The sequence below is a fragment of the Nasonia vitripennis genome, assembly GCF_009193385.2.
Source record: "Nasonia vitripennis strain AsymCx chromosome 1 unlocalized genomic scaffold, Nvit_psr_1.1 chr1_random0005, whole genome shotgun sequence".
Classification (NCBI taxonomy): domain Eukaryota; kingdom Metazoa; phylum Arthropoda; class Insecta; order Hymenoptera; family Pteromalidae; genus Nasonia; species Nasonia vitripennis.
Window position 1 is genome coordinate 1994797 of NW_022279591.1, and position 24641 is coordinate 2019437.

Sequence of the window (24641 nt, forward strand, 5' to 3'; positions counted from 1 at the left end):
GCTCCGTGTTTATACATGTGTATTAATTACTAAGTTTTTTGCATTTGTTCAGTGCATCTAGAGAGATAGGATATATGCGTTTGATCCTTGGTTCAGAGCGAAATATTCCGTTTATAGCTAAATGTAAGCGAATGTATCTGACGCGTTTAGTGATTTTTGCTTGATCGGCAAGGTAGACGCCTTGTATAGGTCGTACTCGTCGTAATCCAACAGTGGCACCCCTATATAGAATTCTACTAAGTGCATGTCTTGAAACAGTATTGAGACGTCGGGTATTTTAATTAGTTCCATAATGAACATGTCTGCTTCCCTGGGTGGAAACCGTGAGTCAGCTACTGATTCTTTAGCGAGGGCTTCTGATTTTTCTATTTGTTCTGGTGTGACGAACCGTGGGTGTACGACTTCTTGGATCCCAAAGAGCACAGCGTCTGTCAGGATCTCCGAATCTAGTTTATATTGTATTACGTTGTCTTCCAGTAAGTTTAGGGCTTTCACGATTTTCTCCTGTTTTCGTAGGTTTGCTTGATTAGCTATCAGCTCGTCCATGGCATTGTCTAGTTCATCGGCTTTTTCATGTAAAATGCCGAATTCTGTATGTGTAAGTTAGGCCTGATTCGCTAGTAATTTTGCTAGTTGTCTCGTATCGTTGGCTGTTATGCTGATTAGTTGCTAGATTTCTTCTCCGGCTTCCTTATCTAGGGTTCCAAATATCGTAAGGCTAATTTTTCCTATCGCTGAAAACCAGGCTTGTTTGATTCTTGGTTTCTGTGTCGTTTCGTGACCTTGTAACATTTTTACTTTGTCAGCGTTCCTCGCTGTCTCCTTGATTTGCTGACGTATCTTGGCCAGCTGTTGCTCATACGGGCATGCTGTGTTTATTTGCGTATAGAATGTTTTTAATATGCCTAAGCTTTCTAATAACTTGTTCCATCTAGAGAAAAATGTCTTAAGCTTCATGTGTTGTATCATTTTCCATGATGTGCTGGAGGTTGTCAATGGGTTTAATTTCTCAACCAATAATCCTGGATTATGGTTGATGGCCTTTATGATGATTCCTCTATTGGTTTCCGTAGATGCCGCGCACCTGTAAGATCGATGTCTTATAGTTGCGTTATAACGGCCTGATGGCCACGATATTTGTATTAAATTGATGTGTGCCTTCCCTATAATAAAGGTTAATTTTGGCTTATTAATTAAACCCGTAGATTAGTATGATTCCCGTTTCATAAATTATGGACTAAATGTTGTCCTCCTGGAGGATTAAGCGGGTCCCTACCCTCACGGAATTTTCGAGAACGACCCTGTGGATGAGGAGGAGGACAAGCCCCTCTCCCTAGATTGCCGCGGTATCCCCGGCCAGGAGCAAATAGCCGACGGCCGCTGCGTTGTGTGCATGAAGTCGGTGGATTACATCACCTCCATGACGCTCACTTGGACCCATATTGGCATTACGGTGAGTTTTGTAGTATACAAATATATCTTTTTGTATGTATTTTGTGTCCTGATTTTAATCAAGTTATTCTCAATTTCAGGTGTCCCAGCGCAGCGTCGGTCTAGTCGAGTTCTACGCCCGAGAGGAGAATGATCCTGAAGTCTGGGTAAAGTGCTATGATGAGACCTGGGATCAACCAGGCTTGAATGAGATCAGCCCGTTTTGTCATGCGCTTTGAGGCTCACCTCCGGGGAGGATTTCTCTAGTGGGTCATAGGGTAAGATTTCGTAGCATTATAGTGATTTTAACTATATTGGTTTTATTTATGATTCTAATCTTTGTATTTCGTCTGATTCCAGGCTTGGATTTGGAAGCCGCTGCTTGTCTTCTTTACTCCGGCCGAGATAGAGGTCATGACTGCTGCCGGTTTCTTCTGATCGGTCAGCAGTCTGCCTCAGCGTACGGCGAGCCGAGGAGAGGCAGCGGGCAAGATTAATAATGCTCTCACATAACCCCTTATTTGTGTTTTGGTTTTTATATATGTATTAAACGATATTTCTGTTTATTTATTTACCACACTTCTCGCGTTCGTGGAGTGGAAATGCCTTTTTTTCTTTCTATATTTAATGATTTGGATAGTTTTTTCGAGACTTTTTATCTTTAAATTCCGGATAACCCATTTTTGATTCTGAATAATAATTGCTTTTCAAGACCGAGAAAATTTGCTCTTGTCGCTGCTTTCAGTCTCGGTATAGCAGTGTTGGATTTCGCGATATCGTTGCACAATTGATTCAGCGGTATAGATGCAGGCTTTAACGATGACTTTGGTCGGTGTGTGTGTCTGCGGAAGAGCAGCGATCAGATGAGGACGATCTGGACCAAGTTTACGAAGATGGGCGGCTACACAGTCGTAATCCTCTGTAGCCAATATGCGCGTAAGTGCGCATGCGATACTTCGAGTGTCTAAGGCGCTTCGTTATCGACTGACAGTATGTAGGTACCAATACCTTCGCAATGCCGCCTTCCAAGGCATTTCTGCTCAAGCCAAGCGTTTTGCTGTTTCGTTTGGCTTTGTCCCCTGATTTCCCGAGCAGCTTTCTTATGTGCTGTCATATACCGTCTGTCAATAATTACAGTACTTGACTTGGACCGTTGGCCTTTTAAGGCATTCGTCCTCAGCCTGTGATATTGTGTTTTTTGTTTGGGTTAGGGTTTGTTCTGTTTATTTATTTACACCTCTAATCTTTATTTCTTTTTTCTCCTCTTTCTTCCATATACCTCTCGTCCATCTTTTTCCAAAATTATTTTTATTTATTTCGGGGTCCTTGGACATTACGCAGGAGGTGTTTTTCGTCAAGTCATATAGGACTGCTCCTGCGACGACTATTTAATATCGGGAGGTCGAGTTTACCATCGTTACTACGGTTCCGCAAGGGCATGCGTACTCGTAGTGTTCAGCAGTAAACCATTTCTTCAGCAATTGCCTGGTCTCGGCTAGTTCCATCTGCAAACGATCCATTCTGTGTGTATTCTGGTTTGTTCTCTTGTATTTTGGCTAGCGATATTCTTCGTTCGGCAGCTTGGTTTAGTCTGAGTGCTCGTGCGCTGCTTCGTGTGTTAGGGTGTTCGTTTGATATTTGACGCAGTCTGCTTATGTGTCTTTCCCTCTTTTGCTGACTGGCTCTTTTCTGGTCAACGTAGTTCTGCTCTGTCCAAATGTTAGGCTTGCTTTCACGCTGGGTTTGCGTGCATTTGGCTTAAGCATTAGAGATGCCCGATACGTGTTTACAAAATCCTCATGACATTGTTGTAACGTTCCGATTAATGCATTAGTCATCTAAGATTGTTTAAACTTTTGGTCAATCATTTTTTCTTTTCATTAACTGTGGTAGGTGCACAACCTACACGTATATCTTTTTTTTCTGACTATAACTTCTGGAGATATTCCATTAAACATGTATGTTTGTTTAAGTAATAGTGTCATTATTTTTACGTTTTTATTAATTGTTAATCATGGCCTATATGGGTATGGAATATTTTTCCTCGCGGAATGTAAGTTTCGGAGCAATCCCATTGAGCATTTAAATTTGTTTAAACAATGGTGTGACTAAATTTAAATTTTTCACAATTATTTAACCCGTTCTGCATAGTTATGCAATAATTTTCTTGTTCTAAACGTAACTTTCTGAGATATCTCATTTGACATGTAAGATTATTTAAAAAATAAAGTTGGTTTATTGGTATTTTTTGTGTTCTGAGGGTGCTATGTACGTACCTCAAAGGATTTTCTCCTATGGCTGGTAGTTCCCGTAGAATTAAAAAGTTATCTAATGCTCCGTTGTTTATTAATATTTACAATCTCTAGTATAGGTGTGGTCTTAGTGCATCCCCTGGCTATCCGAATCTGTTCTTATTAGAAAAAATTTCTTGAGTTCGGTTTTACTCAGTTAAATTTCTTAAATTGTTTATTTACGCTCCCCTAATTATTTATTTAACATTATTGCGTCAGAAGTTTCGTTGGCGGTGTATTCATACCCTCATGTCGAGTTATATCTTTTATTAATTTTAGCTTTTTCTGAAAACCAGAATGGCATTTTAGGTCAAAACACATAAATACCTTTTTTTTTTGCATATTTCTTGTATAATATGGAAAAAAAAGTTTATTTTGGACTATATAGCTTGTTTCATATTGCTATATTAGAATATAAGCTATACGGGCCCAGTGCTCAGCTTCGGTGAAGACAATTTTGGGTTTCCAATGGTAAAAGTGTTTTTTATGACAAGAGCTTCGAGCATGCCAAGTTTGGTGATAAGATGAAACTTTCAGTAGAAGTTACATGATTTTGAACAAAATAAGTTGTATTGCTGTATGTTATTTATGGGCTATAGGGTTTTGTGCACAAGTTCTTCTTGATTTTATTAACTTTATTCCTGAACAAATAACAAAACTAATATTAGACAGAGTCCCACTTACAGCGTACGTAAGGGAGCAGCCGACGACAGTAGCATAAATAAAGCGAGCGAACAGCATAGAGTCAGAGAGCATGATGACTTACTTAAAACTCAATAGAATACACTATGAATACATTATACAGAAACGCGAGAATTTCCCTACGGCTTGACGTGGAATAACCCATATATATGTTAACTTACGTAACATTGGGACGCAGTGCTACCTAGGTTCTTTTTTCCACATAACCAACAAATTTTGCTGGATAGCTCAGTTAAAATTCTTGTGCCACTTAAAATCAATATGTTATTACAGTTATATTTGTATCAATTTATTAATTCCATAAATTACACAGAATCAGGAAAGCTGAATTATGCCGATACAGCGCATACGCGTGCCATTAGGGCACATAATCGTGCCGAATGAAAACGGTCTAAGCAAAGCCGATGCAGCACAGACCCGGTGCTGTTTTGGCACCAGTTCTTGTGCTGCACGCTGACTCGTTGGCAGCCCGCTCTCTCCGAAGCATGCGCGCGCATAGTGTCACAGAGGCATTTTTCCATTCGGTTCGGCGTGTAGCATCAGAGTTCTAGTTGTGGCTTATTATATATTTGTTATATAGCAAATATATAATAAGCCACAACTAGATACGCATATTAACTGTGTAAAATGACGGACCATTTTCTTCAAGCATCATTAAAACAGAACGACACAGAAAAAGGTTTTTAGTAGTTTTTCGCATGCCTTGAAAAGTAGCGAGTTCTGTGTCGTGCACATATTCGACTACCATTTCTTTTGCTAAATAAGAGTGTTTGAAAATGGAAGATAATTCTTGTAAAAGCCGGAAATAATGCAATCCATGTTCTGTAAAAAAAATACAAGATTCTGTGATTACGTATAGGATTATTAACGCACCAGCAATAGCACCACTTTTATCTAAGTTTAAAATCAGCATAATATCAGGCACACAGATCGGTAATAATTTTTATGAGTGTGCATTTAATGAAATTTCTAAAAGATTCACGAAGCCTGATTTAAAAAATCGAATTCACTAATCAATAATCTGACCAATAAATTCTACCGCATACACCCATTAAACCATCAGTTCTAAACCGTAAACCCTATACACACACATACATACTCAGCCACGCGCGCGCGCATACACACACGGAGACACAGGTCTATTGTAGACCTGACCTTTGTTTGTAGCTGTCTGATCGGCTCAAAAGACACGTTGACCGTAAGTGAACACTACACAAATAGCGATCAATACGCCATAATAATGGAGGTGAGAAAATTAGAAGTATTATGATAAGACGTTTCTGCTGGTATCGGAAGAAATGCAACTGCTAGGATCGGTAAACAACAAGGCTGAATAGGTGATCAAGAATATCATCTGAGCCAGTACACTGGACCAGAAGATAAGAACAACGGGCGAGAAAGAAGTACTATAAAACTGAAAGAGGCCATGACATGGTAAATGACCGCAAAATTGAAAGACGCTAAAGGAGCCTAAAGAGGAAAATCCGCAAAACCAAGCGACGATGCCTTAAGGAATCACAGGACGAGGTCAAACAAGACCCTTAGGATCGACCGTATAAAATAAATGAAAAAGTTTAAAGGAAGCTTTGTGCCCCCTCCGAGATGCCTGGAACTATTAAACCGGGCAGTGACCACACTATTCCTCAGGCAACTAGAAGAACCAAGTGTCATTGAAAGAAGCGTGAACGAAGAGGCTATTCTGCTTATCACGATTAAGGAACTCTTAGCCACTTGCAGAAAGGTAGGAAGCTGCGAGGCCCCAGGTCTGGATGGCATTCCCAATGTTCCATTAAAGCATGCCATTTACGCTCACCCAGAGGTCTTTATAGACTTGTACAATTTATGTCTAGAAGAGGGAATATTCCTCACAAACTGGAAGAAACAGTAACTCGTGCTCCTGCCGAAAGGAAAAAGCCACCCTAGAAATCCACATCATACAGACCACTCTGTATGCTGAATACCTCGGAAAAGATTCTGGAACGCATAATCTGCGTCAGGATGTACCATTTTATAGAAGGAATATAAGTGGATTGGTAGAACACCAATATGGATGGTTTTAGAAATAATCGTTCAATCCTGGACGCAGTTAGCCTAGTGATTGATACTGCGTGGACAGCTATTGACGAGAAAAGAGGAAAAAAAGAAGTACTGGGCCATAGTAACATAAGACGTTAAAAATGCATCAAATTCGGCTAAATGGAAAAAAATACGAGGTACTCTAGAGCAGGATGTGTCCTTTTATATAAGAAGGATTATGTCTCTCTACTTAAAGGCCAGAATCCTACTATATGACACTGAGGACGGTACCAAGACCTTTGTTACAGAAGGGGTCTCCCAAGGGCAGCACTTGGTTCACCAACTTGGAACATCATGTACGATGGGGTACTAAAACTGAAATTACCCAAAGGAGCAACAGTAGTACGCTTTGCTGACGATATTGCAGTGGTGGTGACAAAGCACAAAGAAGAAGTGAAAGACATAGCTAAGGAGTCTATCCATACAATACATGGATAGCTAGAAAAGAGGCAGGCCTAGAACTGACCAGCCACAAAATCAAAGCTATCTTCATTTTTAGTAGAAAGAAGATAGAGGCAATAACACTGATGGCGGGCGAATATGAGATTGTATCGCAACCGACCATCAAGTACATGGGCCTCGCCATCGATGCAAGACTAATGTTTAAACAACATTTTTAAGTTGTAAGCAATAAAGCAGCAGAAGTTGGCTCTATTTTATCAAAGTTAATGCCGAATGTAGAAGGGCCAACGCAGAAACGAAGGTTACTTCTACCAGAGATTAGAGGAGAGAATGCCGATGCCGTGTTAAAAATGCGTGGCGAATTCGATCATGACGCCACTTGCGGCCTGCGATCGAACTATACACATCTAGAAAAGGAGCGTAGGGGAAGTATACGCATCCAGCGGCAGTGGAGGAGAAGGGAGAGGCGCTATATATTCTTAGGTCCACCGCGCTTGACGCGGCGGAGAAAAACGGCGACTGTCGAATTTGCGCATCCACACCTCGCGGTAGTTTCAACCAATACCAAATAACTATTCGGGCATATTATTGGACTAAAAAGAATGTTTAAACAACAACATAAGTGTAAAAAAATTAGAATCTAAAACTTTTGAGAACTCATGATTGAAAACTTTAATTTTTTAGAGGGATTATGGTTAAACCGACACAAACAAGTTAAGCTTAAGCTTAAACAAAGCTAAATTAAACTAATAAGCCACCTCAGCTTCCCGATAAACATATGCTACTTTCAGTTTTCATATGCCAACGACGATCGTGGCGGCGCGGTCTACGTTGTTGCTTGGTATTCTTATGCACTCGGGTTCGAGTCCAAGTCTCAGCAAATTTTTTTTTCTACTTGCTGATAAAATATATAGTATACAATAATAACGTAATATGCCATTCTACTTCTGCAATTATATTTCAATTTAGGTATATTTTTGTAATAAATTTTTGATAAGATAATTGTAAAAAATAAAAATAAATAAACATAATTTTCCACTAATATTTTGTGTTTTCTGCTTATTTAAACATTATTCCTTTTAGAAATGTATATTATAACGCATGCTTACTGTCGTTGATCGCGCGTTACAACCAGGGCCAGAAGGGTCCTGTTTATTATAATTAGAAACGTCGGACATGCAGAAGGCATGGCTCGGCCGACTCACGCGGGCACGGATTTACCTATGCCATCTGATACATTGTCACGTCTTAACAGTAGCGTGCGAGTAGGTGGCAACAAAGTACGTTGCCGAATATATATATATATATATATATATATATATATATATATATATATATATATATATAAGGTTGATAAGGGAATAAAACATTCATTTATTAAAAATCATTTTTTATTTAGTTAAGCTGATTTCCAGTATAAGGAAATACATTTTGAATTTTGATTATCCACCGTATCTAAACTAAATCGATCATCTAAATAATCGAGTAGTCAGGTTCGTATTGCAATAACGTTTCGAACAGCACACATAGGCACTCTTCTAATGCAGAGATCGTGATTAAAGCAGACGAACTGCTTATCACATATTATTTTTTCAAACGATGGACAGCCAAACTTTTCGACGTTTGTGATTGATCTGAAAAAATAAATAGAAGAATGTGTGAGGGATGTTTTTTAATGTGAAAGTTTAAATAAATTTATTATATTTGCAACTTACAAATCGGGCAATAAATTTTTTATCCATTCTGCTTTCTGCTTTCCTTTGAGGAATAATTTTGTGGCTCCTTGCGTACATATTTCTAAAATTTTATGAAGACGGTGATATGGAATATCTCCAGAATCCCATTCTATGCCGTGATGGCTCTTTTCAATCCAGTGAGTCATACATTTTTCTTCCTCTGTTAGTTCATCCCATGGTAATGGAGGTTTAAAGAGATATGCCGTCGGTAAAGCAGTTTTACTCAAATTGAGAAAACTGATTTCCTTGAAAATAAAAGTATCGTCGGCAATTCTTTGAAAACCTTGAATGTCACAGAGATAAACTTTTTCTTCTTCTTGACATTGCAATATTTTATTTCTAAACAATACATGATATTCACTTGAACTTCTAACAATCACGCTAGTCATCTTGCTATTCAGTAAGAAATGATCTGAGCTAGACTCTTACTCTCTGTTTTTATAATACAAAACTCCGCCTCTGGCTTATCTAGGATTTTAAAAGTCGATTTTGGATTGGATCAAAGAAAGAAAATGCATCCCCTCTCAAGAAAATCTTCGTTCTTATCTTATCTATGAGCTCTTCGTCCACACCATTGGTCTTTCCCGAGAAAATCTTTCTCTTAATCTTATCTACTAGCTCTTCGACTCTACTATTGGTCCTTTGCGAGAATACCTTATCTCCCTATTTAAGAGCGGGAGCATCTACCTTGAACAATCACAGTTCGTCAGTTGCGTTTCCTTGATGTAAAGTGATAGTTTTGTGCAAGTTCACGAGTAATATTCTAGTCATATTTCAGTAAAAAGTAAAGATGAATTCGATGGATTTTTTTGAACGTCTTGTTGGCTTACTTCGTGACACCATACAAAGTAAAAATGATATGAGCGATGAAGATATTTATCATTGGCTGGACGTGTGTAATTCTACGATAAAGGAATTGAACGATAAAATTGATAAAGCGAATTTAACGCGAGGAGAAAAACAAAAGTGTCAAACTTGTTTAACATTTTTGTCGTGCATACAAGTTGAATTCGAACAACACCTTCGGTGTGGAGGTAGTTTACAAGCGGAGGAAGAAACTGAAGCTAGAGTAGAGTGGCGAGATGTGCAGTCAGCTTTTCAGAATAGAATTAGAAGTGGTGTGGTAGTGAATATAAAACATGTTGATATTCTAAGTTTTTTAAACGATGCACAAAAGCTGTTTAATGATAAGATAAAGAGCTGCTTAGATGAGTATAATGCAGTGAAAGTTAATTCTAACTTCATCGCCGAATTTTCTATGCAGAAAAGTGGAGAGGAAACAACGGACATTAAATATTTTACTAGTGAAAGTGCGACGATATATTGTCAACGAATTTAGAGGAATGGTTTAAAGACAATATCAAGGAGCCTATTCTTGCACAGTTAGAAGAATTTCAAGAAAAGGACTCAGGCTGGACTCTTAAAAGTATCATAATTTTGTGTATAAACATAAAAAAATATTCTCCAATTAAAGGGTCTTCTTACATTCCTCTTCCAAAGTATATAAGAACGCAAAAAAGCATGTGTCAATGTTCGAAATTATGACAATCAATGTTTCAAGTATGCTATACTTTCAGCAATATATCCTAGTGCCAATAACGCCCATCGAGTTGCTCAATATCGTGTGCATGAAGACAAATTAAACTTTAGTGATATAGAATTTCCAGTAAAGCTAAAAAGTATTGTAAAATTTGAAAAACTTAATGATATTTCAGTAAATGTATAGATGCTGAAGCAATATGGTGCAAAATTCGAAGTATCACCTTGTCATGTTACATCTGAGAAGAAGGATCAACATGTAAATTTGCTCTTGATTCAAGATTTTTACATAAACGAATATGAAGAAAATAATCGTGATGATGATGGAAGCTTACCTAAATACCACTATGTTTGGATTAAAAATATGTCCCGGCTTTTGTGTTCTCAATTATCTAAATCTCATATAAAATCTCACCATTGTGAAAGGTGTTTACAAGTATTTTACAATGAAGAAAGATTGGAATCTCACGAAAATAACTGTAAAAATTTGAATAGTTGCCGGATAAATCTGCCTGTCTCTAAGAATAACATTCTTAAATTTGAAGATTATAGTAAGAGTGAAAAAGTAACTTTTGTTATTTATGCAGATTTTGAAATTATGTTAAAGCATACTGGAAATGAAAATGCTTTTCAACTGCATGAAGCAACTGCGTACATCATAGGCTACTATAAAAATGTAGCTATGATGATGAATTATCTAGCTATAAATCATACATACAAGAAAATAGAGATGAAAAGACACCTGCAGAATGGTTTGTTCAAGAGCTGAAATCAATCGGGGAGCAGATTGATCTACTCTACAAAAATCCTAAACCATTAAAACTTACAGATTTGGAAGAATTATCTTTTCGAAGGACAACGATATGTCATATATGTCGAAAACCAATCCATGGTGATGAACTTGCAGTACGAGATCATTGTCATCTTACGGGACGGTATGTTGTCACTTTAATTACTTTGAAAAATTGAATTTACTAAATTTTTTAGCCTAGTTTTTTTTCTTCAGTTTCAGAGGTGCAGCTCATAATTAATGTAATTTGAATTATAAGAATTCGAGATTTGAGCCAGTTACTTTTCATAACTTAATTTTCTTCCAAACACATCGAGACTCATAGTAGTACTGATGCAAAGACTCACGAGCTCGCAAGAGCTCACTAAGAACATTCTTCTCTTTCTTGAAGTCTGACATGCTGAAGTGGTGATGTCTACAACTGAACTGCAAGTTTGAGACTCATAATTCCTTTTTTATTGCAAAACAGTCAAATCCTTTTCTGTATCTACCCTCATTCATCGATCTATCTTTGTCAATGACAATGAATCCATATCTATCATTCTTCCAACATTCAGAACAAAGATTTCGAAATTCATTAAAAGTTAAATCGGTGTTCACATGATCTTCATAGATATGTTTAAGATTTACATCATCTTGTCGATAAATTACTAACAAATTGACATTATCCCTAATCAAATGTTTTCCTATATGAGCATAAGATTGACATAGATAGAAACTATCTACAATTTTATGTCTCCCCATACAGAAGAATGCTCTGACGTTATCCTGCTTCTCACATGCCACATCATCAAAAATCATAATTGAATTTGGAAGGGCTTCATCCGGAGATACTACAGATTCATGTTCACTGAACGGAAGATATGATACTCCTTCAATCGGATCCAGGACATTTTTGAGAAATTGATACTTTGGCTGATTCAAGGATTTAGAGTATACATACAAATTTTCAAACCTAAGACCATTGGGATGTGTTATTAAAGCCAATAAACTATTTGTTTTTCCACAGTTCGATGGCCCACAGAATACTGCTCGTATACTATCTGGTAGAAATTCCCCATGACGCTTTTTTCTTTTCTCTTTTCCAAAATCGAAATTTGTCACGGGGAGTTTGACGTTCTGCTCGGTAAAATCCATGTTAACTCAACAGAGTCAGATATAACATTGAGCTCTTGAAATATAAACGCCCTTTTTATACCATCAACGTCAGTTGTGAATCAACGCTCGAAGAGAGATGAGCATACATAAATCTCAGAAACAGCCGAAAGGCTATGGATTGCTTGATAAAGTTATCAATAACTTACCTGTTGAAATGTATCTTCCTGGATATCAATACTGCGGTCCCGGAACCAAATTGAAAAAGTGAATGAAAAGAGGAGATCCTGGCATTAATCCGCTTGATCAGGCGTGTAAAAAACATGACATTGTTTACTCCGATAAAAACGGAGATCGTAAAGCTGCTAACAAGAAGCTTGCTGAGGAAGCTATGCAACTTGTCAGAGCCAAGGATGCTAGTCTTGGTGAAAAAGCTTTTGCTTTTGCTGTTAGCAATGCTATGAAATTAAATGGAAAAACTGGAATGGGATTGAAATTTAATAAGTTAGTGACTGTAGCTAAAAAATCAATGACAGCAAGTAAACATTCTCGCAAGGTTATTCAATCAGCCTTGAAGGGTGCACGTCAAGCTGTTAAAAGTGCAGGTGGAAAGAAAAAAGTTATCATTCCACGTGTTCTGCCGCTTCCATCAAAAATTGGTGGAGTTCTTCCTTTTCTCATTCCATTGTTCGCAGGACTAACTAGGAAAGGTACCCAACCCGAACTCACCGATTTTGATGATTTTCATATACGTTGTAGAACATAAAAAAATAAGAGACACGTATTTTTTTTTATCGGCTAATTTTCACTTTTAAGGGGTAAAAACCTCCCCTAAAGTTAACCCCCAAAAAGCGTTTTTTTTAAATATCTCGGCTTAAAATTAATATTTTTCAATGAAACAAATTGGAGGTTATTTCTTACAAAAAGAGCAAGTATTTCATGGTGATTTGAAGAGTAAGGGTAGCATCCCCTATTTTTTAGGGGTTGAAAACATATTTTTTGGCATAATTTTATAATAAAAATGTTTAAACCGACTAAAAAAAATTGGAAAAAATGTTTAAACATCCTTAATAACAAAATTTAGTTGACGTCTTTCGGTGTTTTCATAAATATTACCCCTAAGGGGGTAAACCACCCCTAACACAAAATAACTGTAAATATGTAATTCAATACATAATATTTCGTAGAAAGTTTGTATATAGAGGTTTTCGAGGTCGCTGATTACAAATCTATCAGATTTTGAAAATTCAAAATGGCGGATCCAATATGGCGGACGGAAATATCGAAAAAAAATTTTATATAATAAAAAAGTTTTAAACGACTAAAAAATTTGGAAAAAAATTGTAAACATCTATAATAAACAAATTAAGTTTTTCGGTTTTTTCATAGATACTTCCCCTTAGGGGGGTAAACCACCCCTAGAACAAAATAACTATAAGTATACTTCAATACATAATATTTTGTAGAAGGTTTGTATATAGAGGTTTTCGAGGTAGCTGATTACAAATCTGTTATCAGATTTTGAAAATTCAAAATGGCGGATCCAATATGGTGGACGGAAATATAGAAAAAAAATTTTAACTTTCAAAAAAACTTGTTTACAAATGTGTGATCTTTGTAGCCTGTACATGTGAACTAAAGAGCCTTAAACCCTAAACCCCTAAAGAACAAATAGGCTAAATGGTTGTGCATTTTAACCAAACGACTCCAAACCCCTAACCTCCAGACAAGCCGAAGGCCTATGCTTTACCGTAGACACGAGTATAGACATATTACCGATATTTTATTCTATCATTTTGTATGTAACAAATAACGTCTCGTTTTATGTTTCAATCAAAGATTATTTATTTTTCTGCTTTTATAAATTAGCATAATTTCAAAAGTAATTTCATAAATTATAAAGTATTTCATAAATTGCATAATTATATAATTTTATAAATTCAAAAAGTCCGCACTTTTTTGCAAATGAAAAAACATAGGTTAATAAAATTAGTTTATCAAACTCTTTTGCGTTTTGTAATAAAATTTAATGTTGTCAAACTTGGGAGTTTTTCATTGTTACAATTATTTCGTAAGCCAAACGTTTTTTAGATGAATTCTCGAAGTAATGATTATTGTATCTATAGTAAAATATTTACAGTCTGGAATTCCATAATAATACTATTTGATACGATTTAATGAATTTATCAAAAAATCTAAATTTAATAATAAATATTATTCTAATTATTATTATTATTTTTCATTATCATTGCTATTATCAGTATTACTGTTATTATTGCTATTGCAATTATGCTTATTCTTCTTCTTATTATTATTATTATTATATTACTATGATAATTTTTGTTATTGGTAAAAATACATAAAAGAATATTAATACTCGAACTTCATTTGCAATTAAAGAACACGTTGTTATTGAAAGGGAATTTTATATGCATTCATTAGTTTAATGAATGTTATCGTACATTCAATGATAATTCCACAGATAAATGTCTTTCACTCATAAAAGTTGTTGACAATATGTGCGAATCAGTATGTTCTTTTTTTAGATTGTTTTCATCGAGTGTTCACCTCAGCTGCCTGTGTTATCTTTTAGGCAGTGAGTGAGTTTTGTGGGTATTCTAGTTCGATGCCGGAAAGTACGAATAGTACGTCTTTTTGTTTGTCAGTGGTATCATACAGTTGTAGAAAATTTTCTTTAGTGATTTTATATAGATTTACATTATTCAATTTCAAAGTGAATAAAAGTTGAATAAAACCAAAAATAGAGTATTCCGAACATCACAAAGTGGAACGAGAATTCTTCTCCAATGCATAAATTAATGATTTGATTCAATTTACATTCACTCGTTTTATTCTGGTAGAAATGTAGCAGTCGTGCCTTACACGCAAAAACACAGCTTGTATAAATTTTACCGCTTGTTTTCATTTTAGATTGAAAAATGAAAATTAATCCGTTAAACGTTCTAAACTTATTATTAGCATACTTTCAAGCGTTAAACATACCAGATAGTGTCACGAATTATCACGAAACAGAGTTGGCCGAAAAAATAAAAGAAATTTTAATAGATGCAACACATGATTTCAACGATGTAGAAATGATTACTGATGACTCTTTGGATTTTCAAGAAGAGTATAAAGACCATAATGTGGAAATAATTGAAGATGAAGTGCAACATCATTTTCCTGATCCGGATATAGCACCAACAAATCAATGTACAGCAGATAATGAAGAACTAGATTTTGAATACAAAAAAAGAGCTGTAGAATTTTGGAGAAGTAGCAAAACGAAGCAAAATTTAAGTCTCAAAACAGTGCAAAACAGATTCAAAAAAGTATCATCTATTAGTCAGCTACGTCGTTGGGCTCATTCAATTAATAAAGGTGGCACGTATAGAGAAAAAGTAGCACAAATTTGTCAGTATACCCTGGATATTTTTCAAGCAGCTCTCGACAGTGGTTCAATTATCCATGATGAAGATATAATTCGATGGGCCTTACAAGCTAAAAAAGAAATTGGTTTTGATGATATTAGATTCAAAGCTTCTAAACATTGGTTACTCAAATTTAAGCAAGCACACCGAATAGTTTCTAGGAAAATAAATAAGTTCATAACAAGAAAAACACTAGAAAGTAGTGCAGAACTTACGGCTAAAGCTGAAGCATTTATCGATGACGTTAAATCGTGTATACCAAGGATTGGACTCGAAAATTTGTATAATACAGATCAGAGCGGATTTCAGCTAGAAATGCATTCTGGAAGAACATTAGCAGTAGAAGGAGAAAAGCAAGTGCAATGTCTGGTACAGTCAATTTCAGCAACAACGCATAGTTATACTATACAGCCACTAATATCAGCTACTGGACAACTGTTGTCACCGCTATTTCTTGTTTTAAAGGAACCAAGTGGCAAGTTTGGCCCTATTGTAGAACAAAACATATTAAGACCAGACAACGTGTACGTGGAAGCATCCAAATCTGGAAAATTAACAACAAGTAAGGGAACTAATAACAATTTTTACATTGTAATATCGTTGATCAGTTAATTAGTAAGTCGTTTAATTGCAGATCACTTCAAAATCTGGTTGGAAAAAATATTTTATCCCTATGTAGGCCATCACTCAATACTATTACTTGATTCTTGGAGTGGTCATTGTGACAAAGTTATAGAAGAAACAATGCCACAAAATAAAATTATTAACATAAAAAAATTCCAACTGGAACCACAGGAAAAATACAACCACTTGATGTCTATGGATTCCGTATTTGGAAAAACTTTTTCCGAACATTTTCTGATAATGTAATGTTAATGGATCATGATATGAATTTACATGTGAGAAATAATATAATTAAACTTCAATTATTGGTTCACAACCAACTGTCTTCACCGAGATATATAGATTTGTTTAAATATTCCTGGTATAAAAGCGGTTACGTCAATGAAAAACCAGATAAATTTGATAATCCTATAGATTTCAGTTTTGGAAAGTCTTGTGCAACACATTGTGAAATAGAAGGGTGCACAAACATTGCAATTGTACGATGTGGTTGGTGCAAAAAAGCATTGTGCTTTAAACACTTTTATGAGAACTACCATTATTGTAAAAACATCGTAAAATAATATATTTTATGCTCAATACAAAAAATGCACTATGGCAAAAGATAAAAGATTGTAGATTATTATTATACTCTAATATTATAAACAAAAATACATTATAAGTTGAATTTACAATAAAGGAATTTCAATAACATTCTGATAACAATTTCTACGGAAATTATAAAACTGCTTCACACACAGAATTTTCTTGTTTACAAATTTAGGAATTTGAGGTGGTTTGGTTAAAAAGCACAACCATTTAGCCTATTTGTTCTTTAGGGGTTTAGGGTTTAAGGCTCTTTAGTTCACATGTACAGGCTACGAAGATAACACATTTATAACAAGTTTTTGTGAAAGTTAAAATTTTTTTTCGACATTTTCGTCCACCACATTGGTTCCGCCATTTTGAATTTTCAAAATCTGATATCAGACTTGCAAAGAGCGATCTCGAAAACCCTTATATACAAACCTTCTACAAAATATTATGGATTGAAGTATACTTATAGTTATTTTGTGTTAGGGGTGGTTTACCCCCTAAAGGGTAGTATCTATGAAAAAATCGAAAAACTTAATTTGTTTATTATAGATGTTTACAAATTTTTTCCAATTTTTTTAGTCGTTTAAAACTTTTTTATTATATAAAATTTTTTTTCGATATTTCCGTCCTATTGGTTCCGCCATTTTGAATTTTCAAAATCTGATAACAGATTTGTAATCAGCGACCTCGAAAACCTCTATATACAAACTTTCTACGAAATATTATGTATTGAATTACATATTTACAGTTATTTTGTGTTAGGGGTGGTTTACCCCCTTAGGGGTAATATTTATGAAAACACCGAAAGACGTCAACTAAATTTTGTTATTAAGGATGTTTCAACATTTTTTCCAATTTTTTTTAGTCGGTTTAAACATTTTTATTATAAAATTATGCCAAAAAATATATGTTTTCAACCCCTAAAAAATAGGGGATGCTACTCTTACTCTTCAAATCACCATGAAATACTTGCTCTTTTTGTAAGAAGTAACCTCCAATTTGTTTCATTGAAAAATATTAATTTTAAGCCGAGATATTTAAAACAAAAACGCTTTTTGGGGGTTAACTTTAGGGGAGGTTTTTACCCCTTAAAAGTGAAAATTAGCCGATAAAAGAAAATACGTGTCTCTTATTTTTTTATGTTCTACAACATATATGAAAATCATCAAAATCGGTGAGTTCGGGTTGGGTACCTTTCCTTGTAAGTGCCGGCGGTGCTCTAGCAGGAGGTGCTGCTGGAATAGCTAAAGCAGTTAATGATGCTAAAGCTGCGCAGAAAAATTATGAAGAAAGTAAGAGGCATAATAAGACCATGGAAGCTATTGCTTTAGGCAAAGTTCTTCATCTTAAGCCCTATAAAACTGGAATGGGATTATTTATGAAACTATGTCTCTTACCATCTCGCAGCTCTATCCATATATGTAGAAAATTGCAAGTAAAAGGTGTATCAGCAGCACTTGCTAAAACTAAATTTGTCAACAATGCCATTTGTCATCAGTTTGATGAAATTCGTTATGAGATTAATGCTGTGGAGATAGATAAAAGTAAAAATGTTGGTCTGAGCAGTGTTATGAAAGGATTGATTTCATTTAACATAAATCAGAACGATATGCTGGAGAATGCGGGCTGGCTTGGTATTTAAGACGATATCAAATCGGTCGTAGATGACAAAGGAAATTTTGACGTTGCGATTCCACTGATTATGATCTTGAGTTTTGCAGAAGACTATAAAAAGATAATAGTTAATATAAAGCATGAGCTCATTCTCACAAGATCGAGAAGCGACTTGAACGTAATAATCCAGGAAGGCGCTGTAGCATCTGGTGTAACTACTTATGAAGATTACGAAGTAAAAGTATCAAAGATAGAGTGGTTGATGCCATATGTTGTTGCATCTGATAAACAAAAAATTCAGCTATTGAATTTCATTGATAAAGATAATCCTATCTCCATGTGTTTCCGTTCTTGGGAGTTATTTGAATATCCTCTTCTCCCAAGCACTACTAAACACGTCTGGACAGTGAAAACATCAAATCAATTGGAAAAACCTCGTTTTGTGATTCTTGGACTGCAAACAAAGAGAAAATCATTGAGAACTGCAAACGCCAGTCGAGTTGACCATTGTGAGTTGAGTAATGTGAAACTTTTCTTGAATTCACAATATTATCCATACAACAATATGAATCTCGACATAGCTAAAAATCAGTTTGCCATTCTCTATGATATGTACGCTAATTTTCAAAAATCCTACTATGTAAGAGATCCGCAACCGCTGCTGACAAAGTCTTCGTTTCTCAACTTTGCACCACTCGTAGTTATTGACTGTTCACGACAAAACGAATCTCTGAAGAGCGCTCCTGTCGATGTACGTCTGGAGTTTGAGGGTATAAAAGATTTTCCTGCTAACACTTCAGCCTACTGTCTGATCTTACACGATCGCATCGTTCAGTACAATCCTATTAGTGGAGATGTCAAGAAGCTCGTCTAAGCTGTACCGGAAAATGGAGTATGCAGTAGACATTACTGGTTTCAAGCAAACCGAAGAAAATTATATTCTAAAGGAATTAGCAATCATATCTCTCAAGGAAAATAGTGCAGATCCTATTGTTCTAACATTCAAAAATCCCTTCTCATGGAAAAAACTCTCAGACAAAATGCAAAGGGAAAACAAATGGCTCAAACATAATTATCATGGCATCAGTTGGAAAACGGATGGACATGACTACTCTCAAATCGGAAACTTGCTTCGTGACGCTTTGCATGATGCATCAAAAATTGTTGTCATGGGTGCATTAAAACAGAAATGGCTTCAACGATTCAAAATTCCTGTTTACAATATTGAACAGTATGGCTATCCGTCAAAACCATCTTTTACGTGTGTCACAGTATGCACAAATCATAATCCAAGCTACAAGATGACCTGTGCATTGCACAACGTCAAACTCATGAAATTGTTCTATCAGCATAAACTGTAAAGTAAAATAAAATAAATAAAAAAAAAATTAAAAAAAAAAGTAGAGAACGTTATAGGCATTTCAAAACATAATAGAGAGAGAGAGGAAAAATTATCCCCACTCTCTCATCGGGTACTAAAACACTCTGAGAGGAGAGAGAGTGTTTTAGTATCTTGGCGAGAGAGAGGGGATCCCTCCTCTTCCATCGGGTACCAAAACACTCTGAGAGGAGAGGGGGTGTTTTAGTATGCCTATGTTTTGGTATGCCTATAGCCTATCTACTTTTATCGGTGATTGTTTATAAATATATCATTGTTTATGAATCATATTCACCGCGTAAGCCCAAATCCTTGACAGTTACCGCCGCTTATGTTATTTCTCCTCTATGCTCTACCGCGCCGCGATGTGATTGTGTACTCTCTACTTCCCTCTTCGCCGCTGCTGCTGGTGGGGAAGCTAGTTGCGTACGGCCGCCCCTACTTCTCCTCCGCTGCTTCTAGATGCGTATAGTTCGGAGCGAAAACCGCAGGGCGGCGCTAGCTTACGACTGCATATCGCACGGCACGCTTTCGCCCATGCTCATCGGCAATCTCTCCTCTAATCTCTGCTTCTACCCAGTGTTATCACATCGATTATTTTATACGGCGCCCTTATATGGGTGGATGCCAGGTTGGTGATAAGTTATGCACAATATGTATCGACAGTGTACAGGATAAGTGCACTAAGAACCCTTACGAAAACAACCCGCACACAAACCTACAGAACTTTTTACTAACATTGCTGTATGCTTACATACAGGTAATGTGCAGGATTATGTGTAAGATAATGTACATGATAGTCTGTGGGTAGACTAGTTGATAGTTCAGCAAAATGACATGCACAAAACATTATACATAAAATCCTAAAGAAAACCTACATGCTTAAATATCTGCAGGAAATTTTGACGCTGTTTGAACGCTGATGTTTTTTGCATGTCATCCTGCTAAACTATCAACTAGTACACCTACAGACTGTTATAAACATTACACACAATCCTGCACATTACCTACATGTTGGCATACAATAATGTTTGTAAAAAGCTGTGTAGGTTCGTGGTGTGCCGGTTATTTTCGTAAGGGAGTCGCATCGGCTTACCTTACGTAACGGACAGAGCGGTCTGTATCATAGCAGGCATGCCGCCTATTGACCTTCTAGCAATGAAGAGGAAGGACGTTTTTTACATTTCTCTCTCTCTCTCTCTCTCTCTCTCTCTCTCTCTCTCTCTCTCTTTCTCTCTCTCACTCTCTCACACACTAAGACACACACCTATCATCCCGCCAAAACCACCATCTAAATCATTCATCTCATCGACATCTGCCTCCAAGGTGTCTCTATCTGAGGGTCTTAGGGTCTGTCATTTCAATGCGAACTCCCTTATGGGTCACATTGAGATGATCAGGTTCTTTTTGTCCACTCGTCCCCCCTTTCACGTAGTGGCTGTAGCTGAGACCTGGCTGAGTGACAAGATACTATCCATCCCTTCACTGGATGATTACACTTTGTACAGACGGGACAGAAACAGGAACGGTGGAGGTGTGGCCCTCTACATTCATCATTCACTGACTGTTAGCGTTATCTCGTCATCTGACGGCGAATGGTCGAGCAAGCCGGGTAAGCCAGAGTATCTTTTTTGTGAAATCACATCTAAGGGAATATCTTCGTGGGAGTTGTGTATCGTCCTCCTCACTCACCCTTTATCCAGGGATCTAACTTCATCGAACACCTAACAATGCATATGCACAACTACTCCACGAAGGTCATCATGGGAGATTTCAATGCTGATCAGCTTTCCTCATCTGAAGACGCAAATTTCATCAGGGCTTTCATTGATGAGAACTCCCTTATTTCTGTACCATATGGTGCAACCCATCACAGACAGGACTCTGATACCTGGCTTGACCTATGCTTGATTGATGAGCAGGATCGCCTGCTCTCACACTGGAAGACTGACACTCCTTTCATCAACGGACATGACCTGATCACGGCCACACTCGACTCGACTCGACTCTCTTATCTCCATTTTTCTCTGCATACTTTTTATCTTCCACTATATCATTTCTACATTCTCTCCTACCTACTGCATTTTTCTCTCCTGTGCCTATCTTTTTTTTCTCTCGAATCTTGCCTTGATCTTTCAACCTTTTACTTTGTCCTTTAATTCCCTTATCTCTCTTTCCTTTTTCCTTGCTCCGAACGACATCTTCCCCTTTTTAATTTATACTTCTTCTTTTTGTAACTGTTTTGCTTCAACTAACCTCTTTTCTATCGTGCTGCACCTCGTATTTTTCTATTCTGCTCGATTCCGATTCCTTCCTCCCTGTCTCTGTTCCTCTTTCCACATATTTCGTTTTCAGCTTTTCGCTAGTTACTTTTGCTTTTCTGACCGTTCCTCTTGACTTCCCTGCTCGCGAAAAGTCCCTTACAGTTTTCGTTCCTTTGTCTAATTTCTACTTTCGCTCCTTTTTACTTATTCCTGATTTTTTCTCTTCTTCCCTTTTGCCAATGTTCCTTTCGATTGCTCTTTTTGTTCTTTTGTTTGCTTTTTCTCTTCTTTGCGTTTTTTTTAGACTTATTCTCGTTTCTTTTTCTCCTCTGTCATTTATATGACCCTGTATAATTTCGCCAAGTTTTTTCTTTCACTATTCAAAATGTTTTTTCAGTCTTTTTTGCCTGTACTACTACACTTCACGAATATGTGTTCGAGCGTCTCTATTTCACTTTCCCACTGCTGCCACTGTATGTCCTCCTCTACCTTTCCATCTCCACCCACACCTGCTCTCCTTCTTTCAGCCTTTTGTGATATTCTGATAGTGCCTAGCCTCTTTTATTGAATTCCTCTTCTCTCATTTTTTTCCTCCTTCAACTTCCACTTTCTTTTTCTTCTTCTTCTTTTTCCAGGGTTCTTCAGCATTCTTTCCACAAGGTACCTTCTTTTTCCTTACTTAGTTTGACCTCAAATTTCATGGCTCTTCTCCTTGTTCTTGTATCGAGTTTTCACCTCTTCGTCTCCAAATGCAGTACGTATTCCGGTATGGTTCTGTCCAGCTTCAATACCCTTTCTTTACCCCCCTTTCTTTGTATCTTCTTAAGTTCTTCCTTACCTTTATATCCCCACACCTCTGCACCATATTCCATTACACTTTTTATCATTGTACCAAACAACCTCGTCCTAGTTATGCCTGAATAGTTTTTTTCCCAGCCAATTTGAGCCTCTTCTTTCCCGTTTTCTTTTAACATGTACCCTAGATATTCGAAATTTTGTACTACCTCTATCTTCTTATCTTCCCAACAAAGTCTATCCACCTTCTTTTTCCGTCCGCCGATTTTAAACACCATTATCTTCCATTGTTCCGTGTTTAATTCTAAACCTTTTCGTTCTATTATTTTTTTAAATTTCCTTAGCATCTGCTTTAATCCAGTTAGACTGTTCGCTATCATCACTACATCATCCACGTATGAAATCGACCAGACTTTTTTCTTTTTAGTACTATCCCTCCTTCCTGCACCTTGCTTAGTTCCTTTTCCGTTTCTGCTATCGCTACTTTCAAAATCGTCGGGCTTAGCCGGCACCCTTGCCTAACCCCTGTGTGCAGCTTAAACCCACCTATCTTATCTTTCCCTACCTTAATTTCGCTCCTTGTCCCTCTATATAACTCTTTTCAAAAGCCGCTCTCATGTCCGCAAAAAACGCGTACACTTTACCTTCCTTCTTATTTAACCCTCCCTTCTAATTTCATTTCTATTGCTTTGCATAAAACGTAAATCGCGTCCGCTGTACCTCTCCTTTTCTGAAGCCCGTCTATCATCTAGCATCTCTTTTTCTTCTAGTTCCCTTTCCATTTTTTCCCTTATTATTTCTGTGTATAATTTGTAACCTGTGTCCATAAGAGTTATTCCTCTGTAATTATCAGCCCCGTTTTCCATTCCGCTGGTACGTTTTCCCCTTTCCATATGCTATCCAAAATCTCAGTTCTCCTATAACCTGTTCCTCTCCATGCACCTGGCGCCTTTCCCTTTTTTCTTTTCCTTATTGTATGCTCTTTTTCTCCTGTACTCTCTCCAACGTCCTCTGTCCCATGTTTGGTAGTCCCTTCCTCTCTCTCTCTTCTTCCTTCCTTAGCTGTTCTTTGATATGTTATATCCATTCTTCAATTTTTATCGCATTGCTACATCTTATTCTTTTATTCCTTCTTTTGCATTTTTGCCTTATTTTTCTTTTCGACTAAAATTCCACATCCTCTTTTTGCTTTGACGTACTCTTTTCTTCCGGTTCCTTATTTTATAGCTTTACCCAGCTTGCTCACCTCTGTTTTTTTTTGTTTCTGCATTCCTCGTCTCACCACGTATTTTTCTTTACACTCTTGCCGTTTCCCTTTTTCTTTTTGATTGCTTTCTCTAGTTTTCGTATCAGCTCTGACCATTCCTTTGCTACTTCTCCCTTTTTCAGTTCTTTCCGGAATTGTTCTATTGATTTTTCCGTTTATACTGCCCTGTCTTTTCTTTTTTCGTACTCTTTCTTCTTTTCCCAGTTCGTTATACCCGTCTCTATCCTAACTACGTTATGATCTGATTCTAACCTGTAATTAATATTTATTTAACTCACCCCTCTTTACTCTTCCTCGTTGGCTATTACGTAGTCTATCACTGAACATCCTGACACTTCTATATATCTGTATTCACCTGCTTCGTCTCCTTCTGTGTTTCCGTTCATCATGCTGAGTCCTACCTCTCTTATTTTTTCTAGTAATTTCTCCCCTTTTCTATTTATTTTTTCGTCTCTTGATTCCCTCGTCTCACTGATTACTTTTTCATCTATTCCACCTTCTTTACATCTTGTTCTCGCATTCATGTTTTCCCACCATATTACCTTCTCTCCTCTGGCCTTCTCCATCATCTCTTATATTTCCTTAAAGTTGTCCTGTTTTTTCTCTCTTATGTATACCGTTCCTATCTAC

General features: G+C 36.7%; 2 protein-coding genes across 10 annotated transcripts in view; both read right to left on the reverse strand.

The window, feature by feature from the left end:
- The window catches only part of LOC100118566 (coiled-coil domain-containing protein AGAP005037), a 1551999-nt gene that overhangs the window by 195164 nt on the left and 1332194 nt on the right, over positions 1-24641 (reverse strand). For 2 of the 9 annotated variants that reach the window (XR_004226356.2, XR_004226360.2), the window contains one exon: positions 3708-4007. The exons of the other annotated variants lie outside the window; for them this stretch is intronic. The gene's annotated coding sequence lies outside the window, so the exon portion shown is untranslated. The remainder of the gene's footprint in view (positions 1-3707; positions 4008-24641) is intronic. 9 annotated transcript variants of the gene reach the window in all.
- Positions 8327-10245, reverse strand: LOC116415818. Its single transcript, XM_031921180.2, has 2 exons — positions 8618-10245; positions 8327-8536 (listed from the first exon to the last, which is right to left on the reverse strand). Exons 1-2 carry the CDS (start codon positions 9025-9027, stop codon positions 8392-8394), a joined length of 555 nt encoding a protein of 184 aa, XP_031777040.1. The 5' UTR covers positions 9028-10245; the 3' UTR covers positions 8327-8391.